This window comes from Psittacula echo (genome assembly GCF_963264785.1).
Source record: "Psittacula echo genome assembly, chromosome: 7".
Classification (NCBI taxonomy): domain Eukaryota; kingdom Metazoa; phylum Chordata; class Aves; order Psittaciformes; family Psittacidae; genus Psittacula; species Psittacula echo.
The window spans coordinates 62,316,400-62,337,221 of record NC_137740.1 but is presented as its reverse complement, the minus strand read 5'-3'; the positions used below and the strand labels follow the sequence as shown (position 1 = coordinate 62,337,221).

The following is a 20,822-nucleotide window of genomic DNA, read 5'->3' as shown; positions in this document are numbered from 1 at the left end:
ATTAAGAACAGAACACTGGCTCAAATGCTCCCATTGGAAAAGCATGAGTAAAACCAGCGCAGCCTTAATATAAGAAGCAAGGAACAAAATCTCTTACTTTTTGAAGAGCTTCCTCTTCCAGCCTTCGTTTTTTTTCCAGTTGCTTGCTGAAATCTTTCACAAAGCTTCCACTTGAGCTAAGCTGTTCCTCCTCAGCACGAGCAGTGCAGGATTTGGCCTTTTCATACTCATCTTGACGCTGTGTATATAGCAATTTTGCTTTCCTTAGAGCAGCTTCCAGCTCTTGCTGCAGAATGCAACAAAGTAAAAAAGCAAAAGAACTGTTTTAATTTCCCCTTTATTTAATGTGATGCTTAAAGAGGTCTGTACATGACAATTCAAAGTACATAGTCATAGAAAGATAAACTCCTACAAATACAAGTATGTCATGAAACTGAGTTACATGCCACATCCAATAAGCTCTACAGATTCAACACATGAATTTACGTGTATAACAGCCTAGTTTGAAAGTTTCATCCTTTTTGAAGACTTTTAGCTTTGAACACTGTTAGATAGGAAAGAAATACCAACCATTTTTTTCTGTTCTCGCTGCCAAAGCTCCTTGATATCTTTCCTTTGTCTGTCCAACTCGTTTTTCCTTCCAAGAACAGGCTAGATAGGAAACATTTAATAGAGTATGTCAAGGACTTACAGGCAAGTCTGTTCTTTTGAATCATCTGTGCTATACAAAGCTTTTTTAAAGCCTAGGAATACCTTGGTCTGTTTCTTTTAAGCTTACCTGCACAAATTTGTTAGACTGGAGAGCAGCAGCTGTTTGTTGCCAAAGCTGATTGTTCTCAATATCATTTTGAAAAGCAGTAATGAATATTGACTGGAATGGCATGTAATCCTAAAATTACACACAACAAAACATTAATGGTCTAGGTGAGGTAGAAGCATGCTGACATTCTAAATGTCTGCATAACTGACCTAGACTTTCACTTAAATTTAGGAAAGAATTTATACCTTGCATACAGAGTTAGGTATGGATGTAGAAAATGACTCATTTCTCAGCTACACTTAATTTTACTAGGAAAAAGTCTACAAGCCCAAATGACAAAGCATATGAGATACTAAACAGAGAAAAGTCTATTGTGAGAAGTTTAAGGTTGGTCTGCATTTTCAACAAAAATAAATGTATATATCCAAATTTCCATAGCAGATGGGAACACATAAAATACAGCAGATTTCTTAACCAGTGATTTACACAATAAATCAATTCTGTATCCACTTAAAAAGCCAATCCTGAACATCCATAAAGTTTCACATTTGGGCAAGGCATCCAAGAGGTATTCAAGACTTTAAAATCAGGCCCTAAGATGTACTCACCTGGTGTCCAACAACAGCTTTAGCAGTTTCAGCCATTTTTGCTAAGTTTTTAGCACACTCCACTTCTGTAAAACAAAATGCACAATTACTGTTTACACTAATAGTTGCACCACATGCTAAATGCTTGTTACATTCTCCCTGTAAAAGGCTACAGAGGGGACAACCTTCACTTTGTTGCAGACTTTTAATTATAGGAAATGCATGATAGTTCTGTCCACTTCAGCGGAACAGCTCCTAATTTAGAAATCACATTATTGACAGTCTGCAGCACAGAGGCCTGACAACAGACTGAATTTCATCATGACAAAGCTGATTAAATGCCAGAAAGAGCTACTCACCCAAGCTCAGCTTTTTTTCTACCCATGCGACTACGTCCTTGGTATATTTTGACCATGCTTTAGCATAGGACAGAGCCGATTCGATTCCACTGTCATTTCTCAGGAGCATGCTATCAACCTCCTCTGCTCGAAGATGTCCTGAAAATAAAGCATCCGACACAAGTGAATTTTAGACATTACCACATGCTGAGAGCAAAGCCAGTATTAGCCAACTGTGAATGCTTAAGCAGCTCTGACCTGGAGCTGGTCTTTAATGCTAGTTGACTCTAAGCAGGACTGACAGAGGTTTTAGAACAAATTAAAGGGTCACAGTATTTTATCTGTAGCAGTCATATGGTCAGCATAACTTTCTTAAAGAAAGTGAGCCAACAAAGCACTGGTCACATGCTGACATACACAAGTGCTTCAGGCCCTGGTTCTTCCCACACCCCCCAAAAAGCAGCCCAAGTTGGTTATTCACAAAAGCAGAAAACCTCTGCTACAGCAAGTTTTTTTACAGTGAAGTTCTAATGGTAGCAGAGGTGTGAAAAAATGACCAAGCAACTTACAACATTTTAGAAGATCAAGACACAGACAGGCACACAGAATGGTGTTTATTAACATTAAATGAATGGCCTACCTTGAATATCATCCCTTTCATGCAGTGAACCCCCAGACTCCACAGAAAGATTCTCAAAAGACTGGTGTACAAGAAACAAAGCATCAAATTAGTGAAGAGAAGCTCTCACTGAACTGACAGGATAACAAGAGAAATGACATCATCTGCCCCCTTCTTTTTTAATGCAGATAAAGCAACAAGCTGTACTGTAACTCCCTCTCAATCTAAGGCACAATACCTTCTAAGGTGTTGACTGAGGCATAACAAACAGCAAGGAATCATTCTATACCTTTAAATCAACAATCTTGAGAGGCTGTGATGAAAGAGGTAACTGTTTCACAACATGGGCTCATATTGAAGTGAGCTCCAGCTTTTCCTAGATCCCTACCTATCTTTTGAAAAAACATTTCACAGACCTCGTGCCATGTACATATAACAGACACCATTCTGCAAGCCTTTAGAATCCTGCATTTCTTCCTCAAGGGAATGAAGTTGGAACTTTCTCCTCCTGTGCACTGTAGGTATATCAGCTGACTGGTAACATTTGCTAATGAAGCCCTGACAACCAGAACAACCTGACAGGATTTAATCCAATAATAAAAGGTATTTAACACAAGATTTCATCCCTACCTTTGTGCTCACATTGTGTTTTGCTACCCCTTTAACTGTGGAAGGTGAACTATTTGCAGGACTGTGCTGTAAAGCACACCACTGAACAGATTTAAAGGAACAAGTTTACCTAGTAACCACAACCCCTTTAAAAACAAAAACCCAAAGAAAACCAAAGCCCTACATCACTTTAAATGAATAAATTACTCTTAAAAACTCAGAAGCAGAGAGCACACAGAAGACAAAGGCCAAGAAATAGCTACAAAGTGGCCTTAAGCTTTACAAGAACAGCTTATTTCCATTTTAGACTTTGGTGCCATTTTACTTTCAGACTTAAAGCACAGTATCAAGAATGCAAGTAGTTCTTTTATGTTTATTTGAAATGTAAAAGGAAACCGATCATAAAGCACACAAAAATCCCTCAATCACTGTTTACTTCACAGCAAAAGCAGCTTCTCCATATACCAAACCATGCAAAGTATTAATCCCCAATTACATTGAACAGAATCAAACTAAAGAACAGCTCCATTCCCAAGAAAGTGGAACACAAGTACAATTGCTGCCTAATAAAAGAGAGGTTCAGTAAAATGGAAGGGCCTTTTCATAAGGCCCTTTTCCATCCAAAGCTATCAACCAAATGGTTAAAAAGAAATCAAATTTGACTTTAGAGATGGGTCAATATTCAGTTGCACTGAAGGCCTGAACATTCCTAGATTTAATTCTGATTTGGATACAAGGTATTACTGTCTTCAAGTAGATATTAAAGTAGCATAAAGTTCAGGGAGAACAAATAAGAGGGAAAAACCCCCATGCTTTGTGTTAACTCAGGAGGCACTTAGAAATTGTGTTTCTGAGAACTATTTCTCGTTCGGTAAGACCTGAATCATTTCAGTCCTGAGCAGCATTCACCCCTTCCAGCAATTCAGGCACACATTAGTCAGCGCAGTTCAATGCTCATTCATCCATCCACTTTCACCCCACTTCAAATACATAACACCACGTTTTAAAAGCAAGCATGCGAACAACAACTTTGTACTACACCTTATGAGAACCTGACCCACACAGCTTGCCCCCTCAAGCATCTGATGACTTCTGTGTAGATTTAACTTCTCAAACCAGTCTCTTGGGTCTTTTTTCCCCATTACCCAAGAACTCTCTGGGTAATGTCTGACAGAGGCAGACATCTGCATGCATTTTAAAACCTTCATCCTTCCCCTTTACTACGCTCTCAGATCTACAGAGCATCAAATGGCATTCAAATAGCTTGTTCAGTAATGAAAGGTCACACATGCCTGTCTCATCTCTTCCAATGTAATTAAAACCAGAGGAGTTTTAGAAGAAGAAATCTCTTTGCTTCTACCTTGTCCTTCTGGTTGTAGTACAAGGGCTAAAATGAGAACTATTACATTTGCTAAGAGGGGGTATACATATCATTTAACTTAAGCTTCCAAGTGGAATGCCTAAAGAATGCAGACTCCCCTTCAGTCAAGACAAGCAAGATCAGACTCCCCCCATCCAGCTCAGAGCAATCCTATCCTCAACAGCTTAGGGAGGGAGGTCTCTAACATAACAAGCAATTAAAATCTCTCCCCTTAGTTAGCCTTCACAGCACTTATATGTTAAATTCTACCAAAATGCTATTCTCAAATATTAAAGATACAGCCAGCTGCTATGTTCAACTACTGAATGCACACATCTACAGGAACAGTTGATACAGCTAAATAGTTTGCATTTAACTCCTCCTGACACTCAATGCCTAGTTGGCCTCCAAATTGCTCTCTGAATGGCAAATCAAAGTGAAATGCTTCATCTGTTACATGTGCATTTATCTGCTTTGCCATAGTGCACTTAAATCTAAGACAGATTCCTAAGAAATCAAACCATATTATTCTACCTGCTCTAACATTTACGATTGTTCCCTTCCACATTAGGAAAAGCAAATGATGATACAAAAAGGTGCTTTTAAATACAAGCTGGTGATTTCAGAGCATCTAGAACAGAATTCCTTCTTCATTTCCCTATATTCTAATTTCCCCTTGGTCTTCCCCCACCCCAATGTTCAGAAGGATGACACTTTAGCCACGCATTCACTTTGCAACACAATATATGGGACCATCTCCCTCCACAGGAGCACTTTATTGCATTGCAAAGCCATTACGAGATTAAGATGTTGGCAAATTCAGCACCTTCCTCCTGCTGTTGACCCAATGAGCTGCAATAGTACTTGTTCAAATACCTCATTTCAGTTACCTGAGATGCATGCTTCTATACTTCATTTCGTACTTTCTGTCAGCAACCTAACCCTCTGATTCCAAGTCTGCTGGAATCAGTTTTCCAGGTAGCCTCCTTCCTGTCCATATTGCTCATGAAGGTGAGTTTTCCAGCAGCTAACCAAGAACTTCTGTGATCATCCATCTTTCTCACACGTGTTATCAACCATAGTGGAAAGTGAGACTATTTCTCAGCTGCACAGCATTGCTATGATCAATCCTGTGTGAAGGAATGCTAAACTTTAAGTACATTTCAACAAAGCCTTTCAAAAACCCCATAAACTCAGCTTGTCACATGCACCAATTATCAGCTGCACTTCCCTTGCATGGAAGTTTTCATTTGACTTGATTTACTTGAAAGTCTGCTTCTGGATACACAAAAATTCAGAACAGAATTGGTGCAGAGCACTTTTTAAATCTCTTTTTTAAAGCGTTTAAAGGGGAGTTAAAAAAGCTACTGTTTTTCTTTGACTACCTATAAATTGGCAGTGCTATTTCAGCTCTATTAGTTAATCGGTAAAGCACAAACTGGGCTCTGGAAGAAGAAAAGGTTGTTTTGTTACGAATATTAGTCTTGAAAAGCCAAGAAGAGGTCATTAAACCCTTAACTTCTAGGTCTAACAGGTCCATTCTAACTACTCCAGCATGCGAATCATTCAAGTATCTTACTTTTAAGTATTCAGTTCTTTTCACTTAACCCATTTTAAACTCTAAAACGAAATTACAGCAGGTTGTTATTTACACATTTGAGTGCTGGCCCTGGTGAGTCATCACTGGCATTTAAACCTGAGATTACATTTAAGTATTTGAAACATTGAACGCATCATGAGTTTAATCTTGTTTTAACACTCAGATGACTCCAAGTGTCCCAGCCCTAAACAGGGATAAACAGTTTTAGTGGAAATGAAAATCTCCTTTAAAAGCTATCAGTGCACACTCCAAGAGACCGTGTTTAGCTTACCCGACTTCTCCGAGATACAGGAAGTCCCAGTGACGAGCCATTGTCTACATCTCCCATAAGGAAGTCTGAAATACTGCCAGAAAAACAAAGACTTGTGTTATTTCATTACTTTACCTCACTGAGAACAAAAATTGTTTATAACAGCCTTCAAAATGGCTGCAAACAATTTTTAGCCTTATATTCCCTGCAATCTCTAGACCATCACCATTTACCTTTTTAAGAATCAACCACCAAACCAAACCCAAATACCCAGAAAAAGCAGTACAATTGTTCTGATGTGGTTCATTTTCTTTTGGACAACTATTAATTGATAAACTAGAGTTTGGATTGCTGTTTAGTCTTCATTTGATTCAGCTCTGCTAACCTCTTGAAAAACTCCTTCTGGATTCCAACTTACACGTTGCCAAAGGTGAATGCCAATGTTTCAATGGAAGAAAATATTTCACTGAAGAGCTCTCTCTTGTTCTCTTCGTTAACTTCTTTGAAGTTCACCGCTTAGGAGAAAAAAAATGACAACCCAAGAGTGAGAGGTGGGGTCAAGCAAGTTTACAAGGCCTAAAGACGGATTTTATACACATGAACACGCAACATTACACTGTCCTGAACAACTGACAAAACACAGTTTTACAGAAGATTAATAAGAAAGTAAACACGAGAGGAAAGAAATTAACACAATCCAGATGCTTCCCACAATGAAATCAGATCCCTCTTCCACTTCCTATAGCTTCCTAGTTTAGTAGCAGCTTTGTATGGGAATGTGAGGAGAAGAGAAAACATACACTCGTTTACCAGCCAAAGCTACACCACAGAGCAGCTTACAAATGCAGTCACATATTTGACAGCCTGTTTCTTTTCTGGGTAGAAAACATTCAGAACATGAGCAGTAGTTTATGGAGGTGCACGCACCCCCAACTGCATGTGATCCTGTTGCATCCAAAACATTTGATTTCTGGCTTGGATACAGCCAAATAGAAAGCTATCGAGACATAGCGCCCATAGCAAAACCCTTTACCTATTAGCTCCATAGTCTGGCAAAAGTCCCTCAGTTTTGCCCATTAAAAGCTTTCATGCCAAACTGGAATTCTAAGAAGATAAGCCATTTGTCCAGAGTTTCTATTAACTGAACGAGGGGGAGAAGGGAGGAAGGAGAAGCCAAAAAGCACAACCATTTTTACTCGTTTTCAACTTAACCCCTTGATCATTGCTGAGTGTGAATTATTTTTGTAGAGAAGTCGCATAGGGAATTATTTATTAGAGAATTATTTTGTAGAGGAGACCCCTTTGAGCTGAAGCTGAGCTCTCTGGATGCAAGTTCTCAATTTGACATTGCAAGAACAGAGAGTTTCACATAAGCTATTCACTCCGATTCATCGCTTTCTGCAGGACCTGTGGCAATGTCGATTTATGAAGCTTCCTTACATTTAAAGTACAAATACAGAAAGAATGGACCATAATGACTTTCACAAGTATCAAAATTACATCATCTTCCAATGTTGCCCATTCTATGCTCATTTTCTTAGCAAATTAAAGTAACAGACTTTAATCTTTAAAAGTATCCAAACTTCCTGCCAGGTGCCTAAACACTAATGGGTAACAAACAAAGAAAGTACAGTAATCTGCTCCCCCATTAGACTTCCTCTGTGAAAGGAAAAGTTTTTAACCAGTAAATTAACACAGCTGCATCCATTTTTATGCAGCATTCCTGATCAACACTTCAATAACAACTACTTCTATACAATGCTATTACAGAAATATGGGCACTCTCACGGGCTATCTGCACCATTACTTGCAGAGCTGGAACAATGTGTTGTAATAACCTACAGCCAAAACCAGCCATATATTATAAACAAAAATTAACAGTCTGTTGCCACAGTTCACTCCTAAATTAAGGCTTTTTCTACCTCTTCCTTCTTCTACACTTTGTAATTACATGAAAAAATGCCTCTGGCACCTTTGTTTGAAATAAGGCTCAATAAAGCTCCACTGATTATATATAAAATCTGTGGAGCTTTATTATACACACACACTTTTTAAACAGCAGTGGATTTCTTTATTTTTGTTAATTCAGGTTAATGGAACACCTCAGCTTTCCAGAGATAACCCTGCTTCTGAGCCCAAGCTTTGCATTCCAAATCATTAAGCAACAACAGTTACTATGAGATCTATAGATTACAGGCCACTAGTGACTACAAAAACAACTGGAGTGCCAACATGAAACACAAACTGTTTCAAAATTAAAAGATCCCTGCAAAACCTGTCTATAGATTCAAAGCACTTACCACTGAAACACTCTTATATCCATCAGCTGGAGTGTCTTCAGAGAAAGAGCACTTCTTTCACTTTGCTAATGAGACATGAATGTAGACAGCCCTAAAGAAATGCCGTCCGTTTCACTCTGCCTTCCTGTCCCAGGAAGAGTTGTATTAAGCTTTATACTTTAAATACTAGAGAAATCCTTCCTTTTCAGGATCCATCACAAACGGAATAACCCATCTGAAGTTCCTTCAAAATTGCCACTCTTGCCTACAAGGTTGGTGCAAGCTGTCAGTAAATCAGTGGAATACAAGCAGCTTTCTTCCAGCTTACCACCACTGGAATGCTGATGTACTTAACATCAACTTTAAACCATGCACTCTCTTTCCCCAGGACATCCTGACTGCACACAATAGCCACTGACAACAATGAACTTTAGTAATCTTCCCATGTCTGGAAATGACAGCTATCTATCTATAGTCGTGGAGATTTCAAAGCAAGTATACAACTTAACTATGCTTTTAAGCAAGACTTCAGATGGCATATAATTAACTTTAAAAAAAGAAATCATATTATAGCAATATATTAAACTTTGGACTCCAGTATGTGAAATGCAAGCCTAGCTTGCATTAAAGTGGATCTCTATTTCCAAAGCTAGCAAAGCTGTCTTCAAACTGAAGTGACTTCGGCAACCTCATCAAAATGCCGCGAGACACTGCAAAACTCTCTATACCATCCAGAAGCTTTCTGATTCAAGCACAGAACAGGCCGGGGAGTCAGCAACAGCCATGGAACTTTTGAAAACCAGAATACCAGAAGCTGAAGCAGCATCTAAGGACATTTAAGCAATGCTTCTGAAACCATGAAGTGGGTGTCACCTGTCAAGACCAGAGTGGAACCAGAGCCTTTGAAACATGAAGCATAGCTCACAGCGACCACAACACACAAGCTTCTGTGATGCTGTCTTGTCCCCTTCCAGTCAAATCAACACAGCGCAGTCCAGGAAAGCCAGGGGACACAGACACAGCAGATGGAGCCTGCAGGAGTTGGCTTGCTTTCTGCTTCCCCCTCCCCATGCGCACATGCAGGACTGGCAGAGCAAAGCCTGGATAAGTCTGAACTACACCAGCCTGCAGGATTTACTCTTTTCAGGTCAATTTTCTCAGACCTAGCAAACATCTATGGTAACGCCACCATCTATTTCCTTAGATAGGAATCCATATCCTTTACTAGTGGACTTCTAACCAGTAAGCAGCTGACTGACTTACTGGAACTGAACACCTTTGCAACCAATTTTCTGCATTAAACTCCCAAAAATGCTACCGAGAACCTTTCTGAACTATTTCAAAACAAAAAACACCACCCAAGCAAACAAAAAACCCAACCATGACCAAAAACCCACACCCTCTCCCAAAGCAAAGACTTGGAATACTTCTTGTTATCATCTTTAAAAGTGTGCATTAAAAACATGGGGGGAGGAATGTGAGTGAAGAGCTGTCATATGCAGACTGGTAAGAGGCAGAAGAGCATTCTCAGGATCTCACAGCTAGAGAGGATCAGCAGGCTGTACGGGCCCTGCTTTTCTCCCTTTAGGTCTCTGTGCCATGTAATTTCAGCAGCCTTTACTTACTACCAAGTTTGGCAGCCTTCCCAGCTTCAGCTGAATGCCAACAAGTTTGAGGAACTCTTTTCTACTCCCTCCATAGCATATTTTTCTCTGAATTTACATCAGAGATACACAACAACACTGAAGTCACTTCACCTTGATAGAGGTATTTAGTTTTGAGGCAGAACAATTAGAGCAAAAAAACATACCCAAAATGGCAGTATCTACAAGTGCAATTTTCAACTTTGCCAGGAATCTGCATTGATTCTAGTGATCCAGGTAAGTCAAAAGGTGCAATTTAGAGCAAAAGAACAGTACAAACTTGAATCCAGCATGGTATCAGGACCGTGTACTCTGGAGCCACCAACGATCTGAAGACACTGAATGGGAAAATAACAACCACAAGTATGATGGTGGGCTAGGCTGGCAAGTGACTTCCAGAAATAGGATTCTAAACAGGTTGCAGGCAAGATGCTTCAGTCATTCTCAATTCTTCCAGATCAAGCAAGGTGTCATTTAAAAGGCACTCATCACAAAATACCCAAATAAGCATGTATAAGTAGTAGAGTCCAAGCAAAGAGGCTCGGTGAACCGTGTTCAAGATTCAATCAGAGAAATCAAAGGGGGTTTGCCTACACTTTCCTGAAACTTGAGTCTAAAATAGTAGATGTGTGACATTATCTGTTCTGCTAAACATTCTCTGTAGCAAGATTAAGGTAACATGCTATAGCTAGTTTTTCCTTCAATCTGTTAGAAAGGAAAAGCATTAGACATCCAAAGCAGCACAAGCAGCACATTGAGATCATTGCCACTGAAGGACCAGAGGAATGGCTGGGAGGCTTGAAGGAAAGGCACAGGCACTCTGATTTTTACTCGCATTCAAAAATATTCCCACTTGCAGTAATTTAAAGGAGGTTTCTGTCTGCACTGGCCATTCCCTTGAAATCACAGTGCAACTGCTCATTTAAAAGCCAGTCGCTGGTTACAAAGTTACCAGAACTGATTGGACTAAGAGCAAAAGCAGCCATTTGTTCAAATGGCTATTTGCCCCTATGGGAAGTACCAAATACAAACTAGATTTGAAAGCCTGGCATTATGCAAAGATTCAAAAAGGTCTTTCTAGAACCTAAGCCAGTTACGCTTCTATTTCTGAAAGGGGAGAAGAAAAAGAAGAAATCATGCGTAAATCCCAGCTTGTTTCTATTTCATCCTCTCCTAAATAAACATCAAATTTTCCATGCCAGGTTAATCTTCTTCCTAGTCATAAATCTGACTACAGATACAGAGTGCTTCCACATCTTTTTATAGTTCTGCCCTCCAATGACAAGAAACAGATGAGTCACATGAACTTCTTTCATAATGTCACATTAACATGCCTGGGAACACAGAGGAAAAAGGATACTGGTTCTATCCTACCAGCTCCTCACATTCTTGTAGCTTCCTGTTTATTTAACAGTTACATTACTTCTAGTGAAATAACCACAGCAGAAAACCTGTGAATGCGTGTGCTTCTGACAGGCCGGTGTAAGCAAACACAAGGTCTGATATGCCTACACGTCACTACAACCTGCTGTATTTTCACCTCAGCTTCCTCAGTTCCAGCAGCCATACACTTCAGTTTGAATACAAACACAGCACAGTATGATCCTCACACAAAAACCAGCTGTGAAAACCAAGCAGGCACTCAAGACAAACTGCTTTCACATTTACCACGGGCTACGCTTTTTCATACAGCAAAGGTTTCGCTGTTCCTCAGAGAAGTAGGGCTTGGGTACCTGTCAGAAAGAGCTGAAGCCCTGAAACTCCCTGTTCCCATCTCCAGATACATGAGTAATACAACACATGGCTGAACACTGATAGGCCTTACTACCACCTTCACTTGAAAGTACCTTTTGTATGAAAGGCTACAGAACTGAGGCAGGACTGACCGAGGCTGCCTTCTTCAGCATGATCCAGAGCTCCCCTTCCTTGCTATTAACCTGGGAACTCCACAAGGCCAGGTCACACGGACACTGGATCACTCGCTCTGTGATGAATCATGTTTGCTTTAGCCAAAAACAACCAGTTTATGGCAGTCTCTCCGTTCTAGGTCCAGAATGCATGCTGCTTACCAGAGAGATGAGCAACTCGGGAAGAAATGAGAGAGAATGCTAGGAACAGCAATTGCATGCCATAATCTTTTATTCTGTCAGAAAACACTTCTTATCTATTTAATCAAGCTGGAAGAACACATTTGTATCAGATGGGCACTGTATCATCACCACACTTTGGATCCCATAGCAGGAATCCTAAAGCGAGACTTTCAGTACTGTCAAACCATTGCCAACGAGAAAGCTCTTCACAATGTAACGAGGGGGGAAAGAAGTCAAAACTTGAGCTCTGTTCCAGGGGCAGGACAAAAACTATTACCATAACAAAATCAACTCCTTCATGCCTTTTCTCGTCGAGAGGTTTTTCATTGTACAAGATCATATTTAAGATAGTTCAAGTGGGCCCTAGCCAAACAGAGACTTTTCAAATGTCCCTAAAGCAGTCTTATAACTTGATCTGCTTCAACACATCTGACACAAAACTGGAAGCCGTGACTGTACGGCTTTTGTTTCAAGTGGCATTCTCACAACAACAAAGAGCAGAGCCACTCTCAGCATTCTGTAATTATGCAATGTGCACAGTGCTTTCCTTACAGGAGTTTTTCTTTCCATATAGAAAAGAATGCAATCCCTCCATGACTGTATAAACTCAATACATTAACAGTGAATGAACTCAACAACCAAATGTTAGTAATTAGCTGATTTCAAGTGCAAACATTTATATGAACTGAAATCTGTTTGAGAGGAAAGAGCTAAAAAGTGCATGTGAATATTTGTGTTGCCCAAAAAAGGTTTTAGTACTAAAGTTATTTCTTCCATTCACTATCAAGAGAAACAAAAGAATGCTAAAATAACTATTCAAAGAACAGCTACTCATTAAACCAAGCAGAAACAGGTACATATAAGAAAACGAATGAAACACCAATGCATTTGCCCAGGGTGAAGTGCTATTGACAATGTATGATGGAACAGCATGCAGCAAGAAGAGACAAAAATACGTATGCCATCACGTTCAGAAAGCTGCAAGTACTCTGGATCATGTAATTCAATGAAGTGCTTGATTCTCCACTTCAGAAGTAGAAGAGTAGGAGGGAGAATACATAAACATAGATCAATCCAATAATGTTACTGTGCAAGACAGGAAAGTAATTCTACTGCTTTACTCTACAATTGTAAACTTGGACAGTACAGAAAGTGATCAATTTGGGGCACTGCATATCAAAAATCAGAAAGAACAGATATTATTGCAATAGCTTCTGGAAACATCATTTAGCAAAAGTTGATATAATCTGATTTACTTGCTACCTTAAGTCAGTTCTCAACATTAATTTAAGAAAGAAGAGTTGAACATTGTCCTGCATCCACTGAAATTAGGGGGGAGTGGAAGACAAATGGTAATCTTACCATAGCACTTCAGCATGGAAACAGCTTGCCTAAGGTAATTGTCTGAATTGCCTAAGGCACAATTATGTTCACTAAACATTTAACCTGTTCTCATGTAAGTATCTGATTATACGTGTGTACTTAACTCTTCCCAAAATCATCAAGACAAACAGCAACCTCTCATGGATACCCTCTGCATTCCTACTGTTATGTACAATTCTCTAAAGCAAGTTCAGAAGTTGCAGAGTGATAATCCTGTGACCATTTCAAATACCAGGGACAGATCTATAGGAATCTCTACATGTAGTGAGAAGAAATTGCAAGATCAAACTGGCAAAGCTGTACAGCAATAGGAAGAATCCATAAGAAGCTTGGAGGAATCCAAGATACAGGAATTGGGCAGCTAACACATTAGTATTTTAACTGATATTCTTACTTTACTGAATCAGCAGCGTATGTTCAGACATCCTAAGGAAATTAGAAAACAAGGGAAAAAACCCTAGAACAAGAACTAAATTATGCATCTCTGAAGCAAGACGTTCCACATGGTTTAACCCAGGCAAGAAGTGGAGATTTAACCCTACTGAAAAGCATTCTCCATGCCAAATGGAAGAACCCATACTGGTTCCGCAGTAATACACTGGAGTTACTCCAGAGTCGGGAGAGCTGCAGTCAAAGGCTACACAGAGAAGAAACAGCTATGATTTATGACGCTGGAGCAATTGTGTGCTTCACCATTTGCATTCATCTGACACAGAGAACTGCAGCAGCAAAGGTCAGCAATAGAAAGTATTAACATGTATGTCTGCAAAGGCTTTTTGTTGCTATTGACACCTTTATCATGCTTATGATGTGTTTGTGGACATTATAAATAAGTTCTAAATAAGTGTGAGGCCATGCAGATTTAGATTGCTCATTCAGATATTTCTTCACTTGATATAAATACACCATCATCCCTACAAATCCATAGAATTAAGCAAACATTTTTGGCAACTCTAAGTGGATGAATGTGAGGTTTATTTTTTCTGTGATATTATTCTGTGATACAGATTGAAGGCTTGTGCTTTTGGAATGCAGTGGGGGTTTGCAGCTAGCTTCCTATAAGCAGAATTTTACTACATCAAATTATTTAATATTACTTTTCACTTAGAGAAGGTATTTTTAAACAAGTATTAAGACTTAAAAACTCCCATTTCTTCTCTATACATAGAGTTCTACTTATAACTCTAAGCCAAAGTCAATCAAGTCACTAATTACAATTTCCCAGGACTATGAAAAGTAGTAACTCCTTACCTTTTACTTTTGCGATAACTGTGCCTGCAGCACTAAGGATATCGACCGAGTTCAGATTCTGGTATTTATTTATCACTGCTTTTAAAACACGTAGCAACTCCCCCAGGCGTTCATGTACTACCTGGTGCAGGCCATCTTGGTTCTCTGAAAAGAGGAAAGGAGAAACTATAATAAAAAGGTGAATGAGCACCCAATCACATTCAAACCACTTCGATGGTAACATAGCTGGACTTCAGTCTAGGCCATATGGAGGCTGGGTCTGCTTAGAACAAAGAAACTGTTAAAAAAAAAGGTGTTATACAGGCATTTGCCAACAGTTTACTTGCAATATTGTATGTGTTTTATAGACAGACTCGTTTCCCCCAAAACTCAAGTAAGTATACTTAAAACAAAGACTCTACAGCAATACCCTAAGATTCCTGAATTAAACCATCTCCTTTATCTCATGTCATTTCATCAACCACTGATTTTGATCACTACATATATTCAAAACAAGAGTATCAACAAAAGCACGTTGGGACTGCCCAGTTGGTATTTCTTCACCTGATCCAAATTCAGCACAATTTCTCTCTAGTCATAAAATTAAAGATTTTTGGCAAATGTTAGCTAACTTTGAACTCAAATGTCAAATCTTGCGCATCTTTAATATCTACCAAGGTCTGTCTTTAAGCATGTCAGTCCTCATAAGGAAAACCCCTCAAACAAGTGATGTTTTTCACAGCCTTATTATTATTATTATATTATATTTATATTTATATATATAATATATAATATATATGTATATATATTTATATATATATTTATATTATATTATAATATATATTATTATTATGCCTCTTACTGTGTGTCCCCAAACCCATCACACCTTGTTTTTCAACAGCACAGCTCCAGTTGCATACATGGCCCAGGTTAAACCACAAGCTCTTCCATTCTGTTACAGAAGAGGTGCTGGTGCACGGAATGAAAGGTTCCCATGCCCTAGAGTGCTGTGTTGCAAGTTCTGGTCAAAAGCTTTCAAATTCAGGAAAGTCTAAGCTTATGAAAAAGAAAAAGAGGATCTAATACAAGCTGACTCACTTCCCCAGCGAGCAAAAGGAATGGCAACTCTGTAGTCTGTGGCCGTGATAACAAACAGGTCAATACAGACAATTACAGTACAGTGCAAATTGATCCAGGGTTACTAAGAGAACAGTTTCAAATCTGAGCCATTCTGTTCTGACTACAAGACATGATATTTAGGCTAGAGGCCCAACAAATACAGCATGACACATAAGTACAGCATATCCCTACTGGCAGGTGGGTAGGTTGGGGGGACTACATACAAATCCCATGCAATTGTTACCGAGTGGAAAAGCAAGCCTTCGAAGGACCACTATGCTTTATCTCCCTATATACCAAACATCAGGAGGGTTTTTTCAACTCAGACTAGCTTATACATGGTCAAAGGAAAAACCCGGACTCAGGAAGTAGACTAAGGCAAAAACTTTATCTACCATTCAGCAGCACTTTGCATGTTTTTTCCTGCTGGAAGGGAGTAGGAAGCTCTGTCCGCAACAGGATACACAGAAGTCTACGAAAACCCATCTTACACAGCAGTAAATTAAGAAAACTGTAATTTATTAAAGAGGCATAGCTGTGGCTTTCTCTTCATTTACATGTACACATGATGTTTTTTAACTGAGGACTCAAGTAACAAGTTATTTTCAGGTAATAGGCTATTAGACAGTTAAAGGAATTCCAAGTAGTTCATTAATAAGACTGTAGTGTGTAGAATTAAATCCTCAGGAGATGGTCTGTGGTGGTCGTGTCTCATTTCTTCATACAAACCCCCAGAGGCAGACAAAATTGTCTGCAACCCTTCACTGAGGCTCATGACTTACACCGGCAGAATTGGGGCAGATAGGCTTTTATGAAGGTGTTTGAAAGCTGTATGCCACAAACCTGCATCAGATGTCTTTGTCTAACCAGAGTACATGCAGTCCTCACATGAAGTGCATGAATACTATGGTCAACTGACCAGAGATGCTCTGCACAAGCACACCATTTGACCAGAACTGCATTTCTTGCCTAGCCAAGACAAAGGTGTCCCTGTCTTCTGATGCACGCCCATGGCCAGAGAGAAAAGAGTTCCTAATCATGTGAGCAGGAATATGCATGCATATAACCAGGTCCTTCTGGCAATGCGGTGGGTAGACTTTCGGACCCTTAACAAGTAAGGGAGGGGAAGCAAGGCAGGAAAGCAGATAAATCAATCTAGAAACTGCTCCCAGCTTGAGTCTTCAGGAAGGAGTGCACCTCAGGCATGCAACAAACGGCATGAATTATTGTGGGGAGTTCAGTCAGACCTACAGCTACAGGCTTGTCACTACAGGACAAAACAGCTTCTTGGCCTTCCTTACAGGTTAGGGTAAAGACAATAAAAATCATACAGAAGACTAATCAAAGCATACCTGATCCCAAAATGCAGTTTGTTCGTATTAAATTTTGATAATATTTTGCCAGACCAACAGAGGTGGAGGAAAAAAGGCAAAGTGGGAGAGGGAAGAGAGCAAGAGCTAAAAAAAACAACTTAGGGGAAACAAGCTTCTTCAAGTCTGAAACAGAAACAGTAAGCTTCAAAGGGAAATGCAAATTGAAAACAACTGCAGAGTGGAATTAAATGTTTATCATACCATCCAAGAGAACACTATCACTAAAGTAATGCATTCGAGCATGAGATTAGTTATTTGTACTCTCAAAAGTGAAGATCTGGCTACACCCAGCTGTGATTTCTTTGTATTCCATCACTGCTTTATTTGTTTACAGAGTATCTAAAACATTGTTTTCTGTGCCTCCAGAAGACAAAAGGTCTGTGACAAGTAGTGCTTGGGAGAGGGGTGGGGGCAGAAGCCACCAGGAGCCACAATTACACTGCCATCAGCAACTGATACTCACCAGACACGCACCTAAACAGAGATTTCCTGCCCAGGACACATTTATAAACCACAGGTAATAACACAATCTAAATATGCCAGATTAACAAAACACAGTTTTAACACTAAGGAGTCCAAAAATGGCTTAAGAAACCCAACCAACACTAGAGCAAATACTGTTTACAGTGAAAAGAATGCATGAGGAAATGTGTCTCCAGCAAATTCCTGTTGAAACTGAATCTGATTTAAGCAGTCATGAAAATTCATATTTACTTTCAGTTTTTCTTCTATCCCTTGTCTGGCTGTACACATTCATTTATCTACATGAAGTCCAGCAGGAAATTCCTCCACCAATGGATGCTTCTTGGATCTCAGACTTAATAACATGAATTATGATACTATAGAAGACTAGGTAGTCACTTGGGACCAGAGGACCCTGCTAATCCTGCAGCAGAGAGGACCTGTGCACATCAGTTGAGCTGTTTCCTTAGGAGATTCCTGTAGTCACCTAACAGAATCAGTCAGCCCTCTACTCCCCAGAAGGAAAAAAAAATAGAACTCTCAAAACTCTAAGAAAATCAAAAAGGCTTGCAGGGAACTTAGTAGCCTATCTGTGAATCTTCCTTCACTGGGGTTTAAACCGTCATTTACATAGGCTGAAAACAAGCTTTTCCAAAATGTAAAGGCAACCACATGAAAGCATACTCTGTAGAAGAAGTGAAGAAAGAGGAATAAAGTGAAAATTGTTTATTCAACACTGACAAACCTAACGCAGAAGGAACACAGAACAGAGCAGCCAAGCAGCCTGTCAGCGTAAGCCAAGCCATCTCAGTGGCACATTAGCATCACACCCCTCAATGGTTTTGGTCACCACATTTCATAACCACTCATCCATCTTTAATGTAAAACCACCATAAGCTACCTGTTTTCTCATTTTAGGTGTTCCTCAATAGGAAGCCTTTGTTTAGTGAACCAGCAAGCAATAATGGCCTTACAGCTATGGATTCTGTTCACGCAGAACTAAATCAAATTTACTCATCAAGCTTGTGAGCGCCACTCACCCTTCCTGCCAAGTCAGGGTTGGTCACAATGCATGCAGTCAGGAAAGGCACTGCTGTGTCAGTTGGCTGGTATTCTTTTGTCTGACCTGATTTAGTGTTGGCCCAAACTTTTCTGAAGCTGTTTAGGTCAACAAATGTTTGCCAGGACAAGTTTAAATGCAGACTAACATGCAGTTTTTCCCCTCCATGGCCATCATCTATCCTACATTACGGTTCAGACCCCTGCAGAAGATGCATGCACCATTCTGCTTATCACTTCTCCACCTACAATATTAATGCTAACAGCAGGAGACCCTCCTTTCAGTACCCAGTTTTCACCAGTCAGAAGAGAAACAATTATACAACTTGTTTTGCTGTGGTTAAAAGTTTGTTTTGAGTGTAACTAACTGAAGTTGCTCACATTGATAAAAAGGAAAGATAGGGCATCAATCTAGATAAGTCAACTGAAAAGTAACACATCTGTGAAAAGTTCTTGAAGCCTTGAGACTTTCAAAGCAAATATTCTAGTTCACACCCTTTAATATGGTCTTGCTTTACCCAAGGAGCTTTCTTACAGGTAAAAAGATGCGATGATTTACTTAATGCATTCGATAGCTTTCAACAATGTTACACACAGTGACAGATATCACCAATGCAGAACAACCTGCCATGCATACTCTCTACAGCCACAAGCTTATACACAGAGACCAGTCTTTTGAGTATGGGGCTGTGGGGGATTATATATAAACTTACTCGTTGTGAAAGTCTTGCTATAAAGTAGGTAACCTGTATTTTTGCATAAATAATTTCTCCATCTACCATCATGGACACTATTAAATACCTTGTCTTTGATAAGTGTCTACCATGACCTAACTCACACTATGGATGTTCCCCCTGGTTTAAGAGAATGAATGAGCGCAACTGATGAGAACATTTAAATGCCAATTGTATATAAAGCCACCAGGCCACATCCAGTGGCGGAAACAAACCATCACCCTTGCTAGGTCTAGTCCCTATATTGAGAACTTTGTAAACTGCTGCTGATCAGCTGAGGAGTGTGCACTGCAGCTTCCCTTCTACTGAAACACAGGAGCCCCAGTTCTCATTGGAAGTACCACTTGACATCTTCTGCATAAATCCCAATCTCCGTCAGGAGAAAGGGAGAAGCCAAACAGAACAGTCTTGCAGGGTGGTGGCAAGAACAAGCACACAAACTGGGAAGCAATTTCCTCAATATCTGAATACCTGGAGCTGGAGCTGATTAAAGTTTCACCTTAGAGAATATGAACAGTCAGCTCCTTGTAGCTTTTGATCTTGGAAGGATTCAGAAGTAAGTTTGAGTAACCAACATTTCACTCTGCAAGACCAACAACTTGGCTAAAAGACTGTCAACTCTTATTTACCAATAACCTCATTGTTGGCATTAAGGTAAATTACATGCTGTTTCCATTACGTTACACAGAATGATTACATGGCATCAGCAGCTATCCCACCTAGGTTGGGGGGTGTGTGTGTGTGTGTGTGTGTGTGTGTGTGTGTGTAAGTCAGCATTGGGATGAAGCTGATTCAAAGTAAAATAACTTTAACCTAAAACTACATTACCATTATCTTCATTAATGTTCATATTGCATACTAGGAAACTGTCAGCACCCAGGTCTGAACCTGACCCAGGCTATGAGACTTCCCAGTGAGCATCACAGAGTAAGCAAAACAACCATACAACAACAAACTGTGTGGAAATCACCTCATTCCTACATCTGCAGTTTGAGAAACAGACCCAGATTAACCCATCATTTTCTTTTTGCTCTCCTCTCACTGTCAGCCCCATTCTAACATGAGTAACAGCCTGCTGTATTTGTCTGATTTGACAGAGGTCACTATCACACTCAAAACACAACAAGAACGGATCAAACACAGAGAAAGCATGTTTGACACTTTGCTTTGAGCACAGGCTTAGTGGATATTTTAGGGTGTTAGCGGCCACAGTTCAGGAGTGATGAGAAAACAGCAGTCTTAGACTACCATATTTCTTCCTTTATTTAGCTGTATAAACATGATATAAGGAGTGAAACATTTTAATTCACTGAAAACCAAAACCTTA

At 39.7% G+C, this 20,822-nt stretch overlaps 1 protein-coding gene across 1 annotated transcript in view; it reads right to left on the bottom strand.

The window, feature by feature from the left end:
• The window catches only part of ARHGAP29 (Rho GTPase activating protein 29), a 45,224-nt gene that overhangs the window by 11,687 nt on the left and 12,715 nt on the right, over positions 1-20,822 (bottom strand). The window contains exons 2-10 of the mRNA XM_080624391.1: positions 14,770-14,913; positions 6,542-6,638; positions 6,145-6,217; positions 2,326-2,386; positions 1,707-1,844; positions 1,369-1,433; positions 779-889; positions 571-651; positions 98-286 (exon numbers count right to left, since the gene is read on the bottom strand). Of these exons, the coding sequence (XP_080480517.1) occupies positions 98-286; positions 571-651; positions 779-889; positions 1,369-1,433; positions 1,707-1,844; positions 2,326-2,386; positions 6,145-6,217; positions 6,542-6,638; positions 14,770-14,913 (959 nt within the window). The remainder of the gene's footprint in view (positions 1-97; positions 287-570; positions 652-778; positions 890-1,368; positions 1,434-1,706; positions 1,845-2,325; positions 2,387-6,144; positions 6,218-6,541; positions 6,639-14,769; positions 14,914-20,822) is intronic.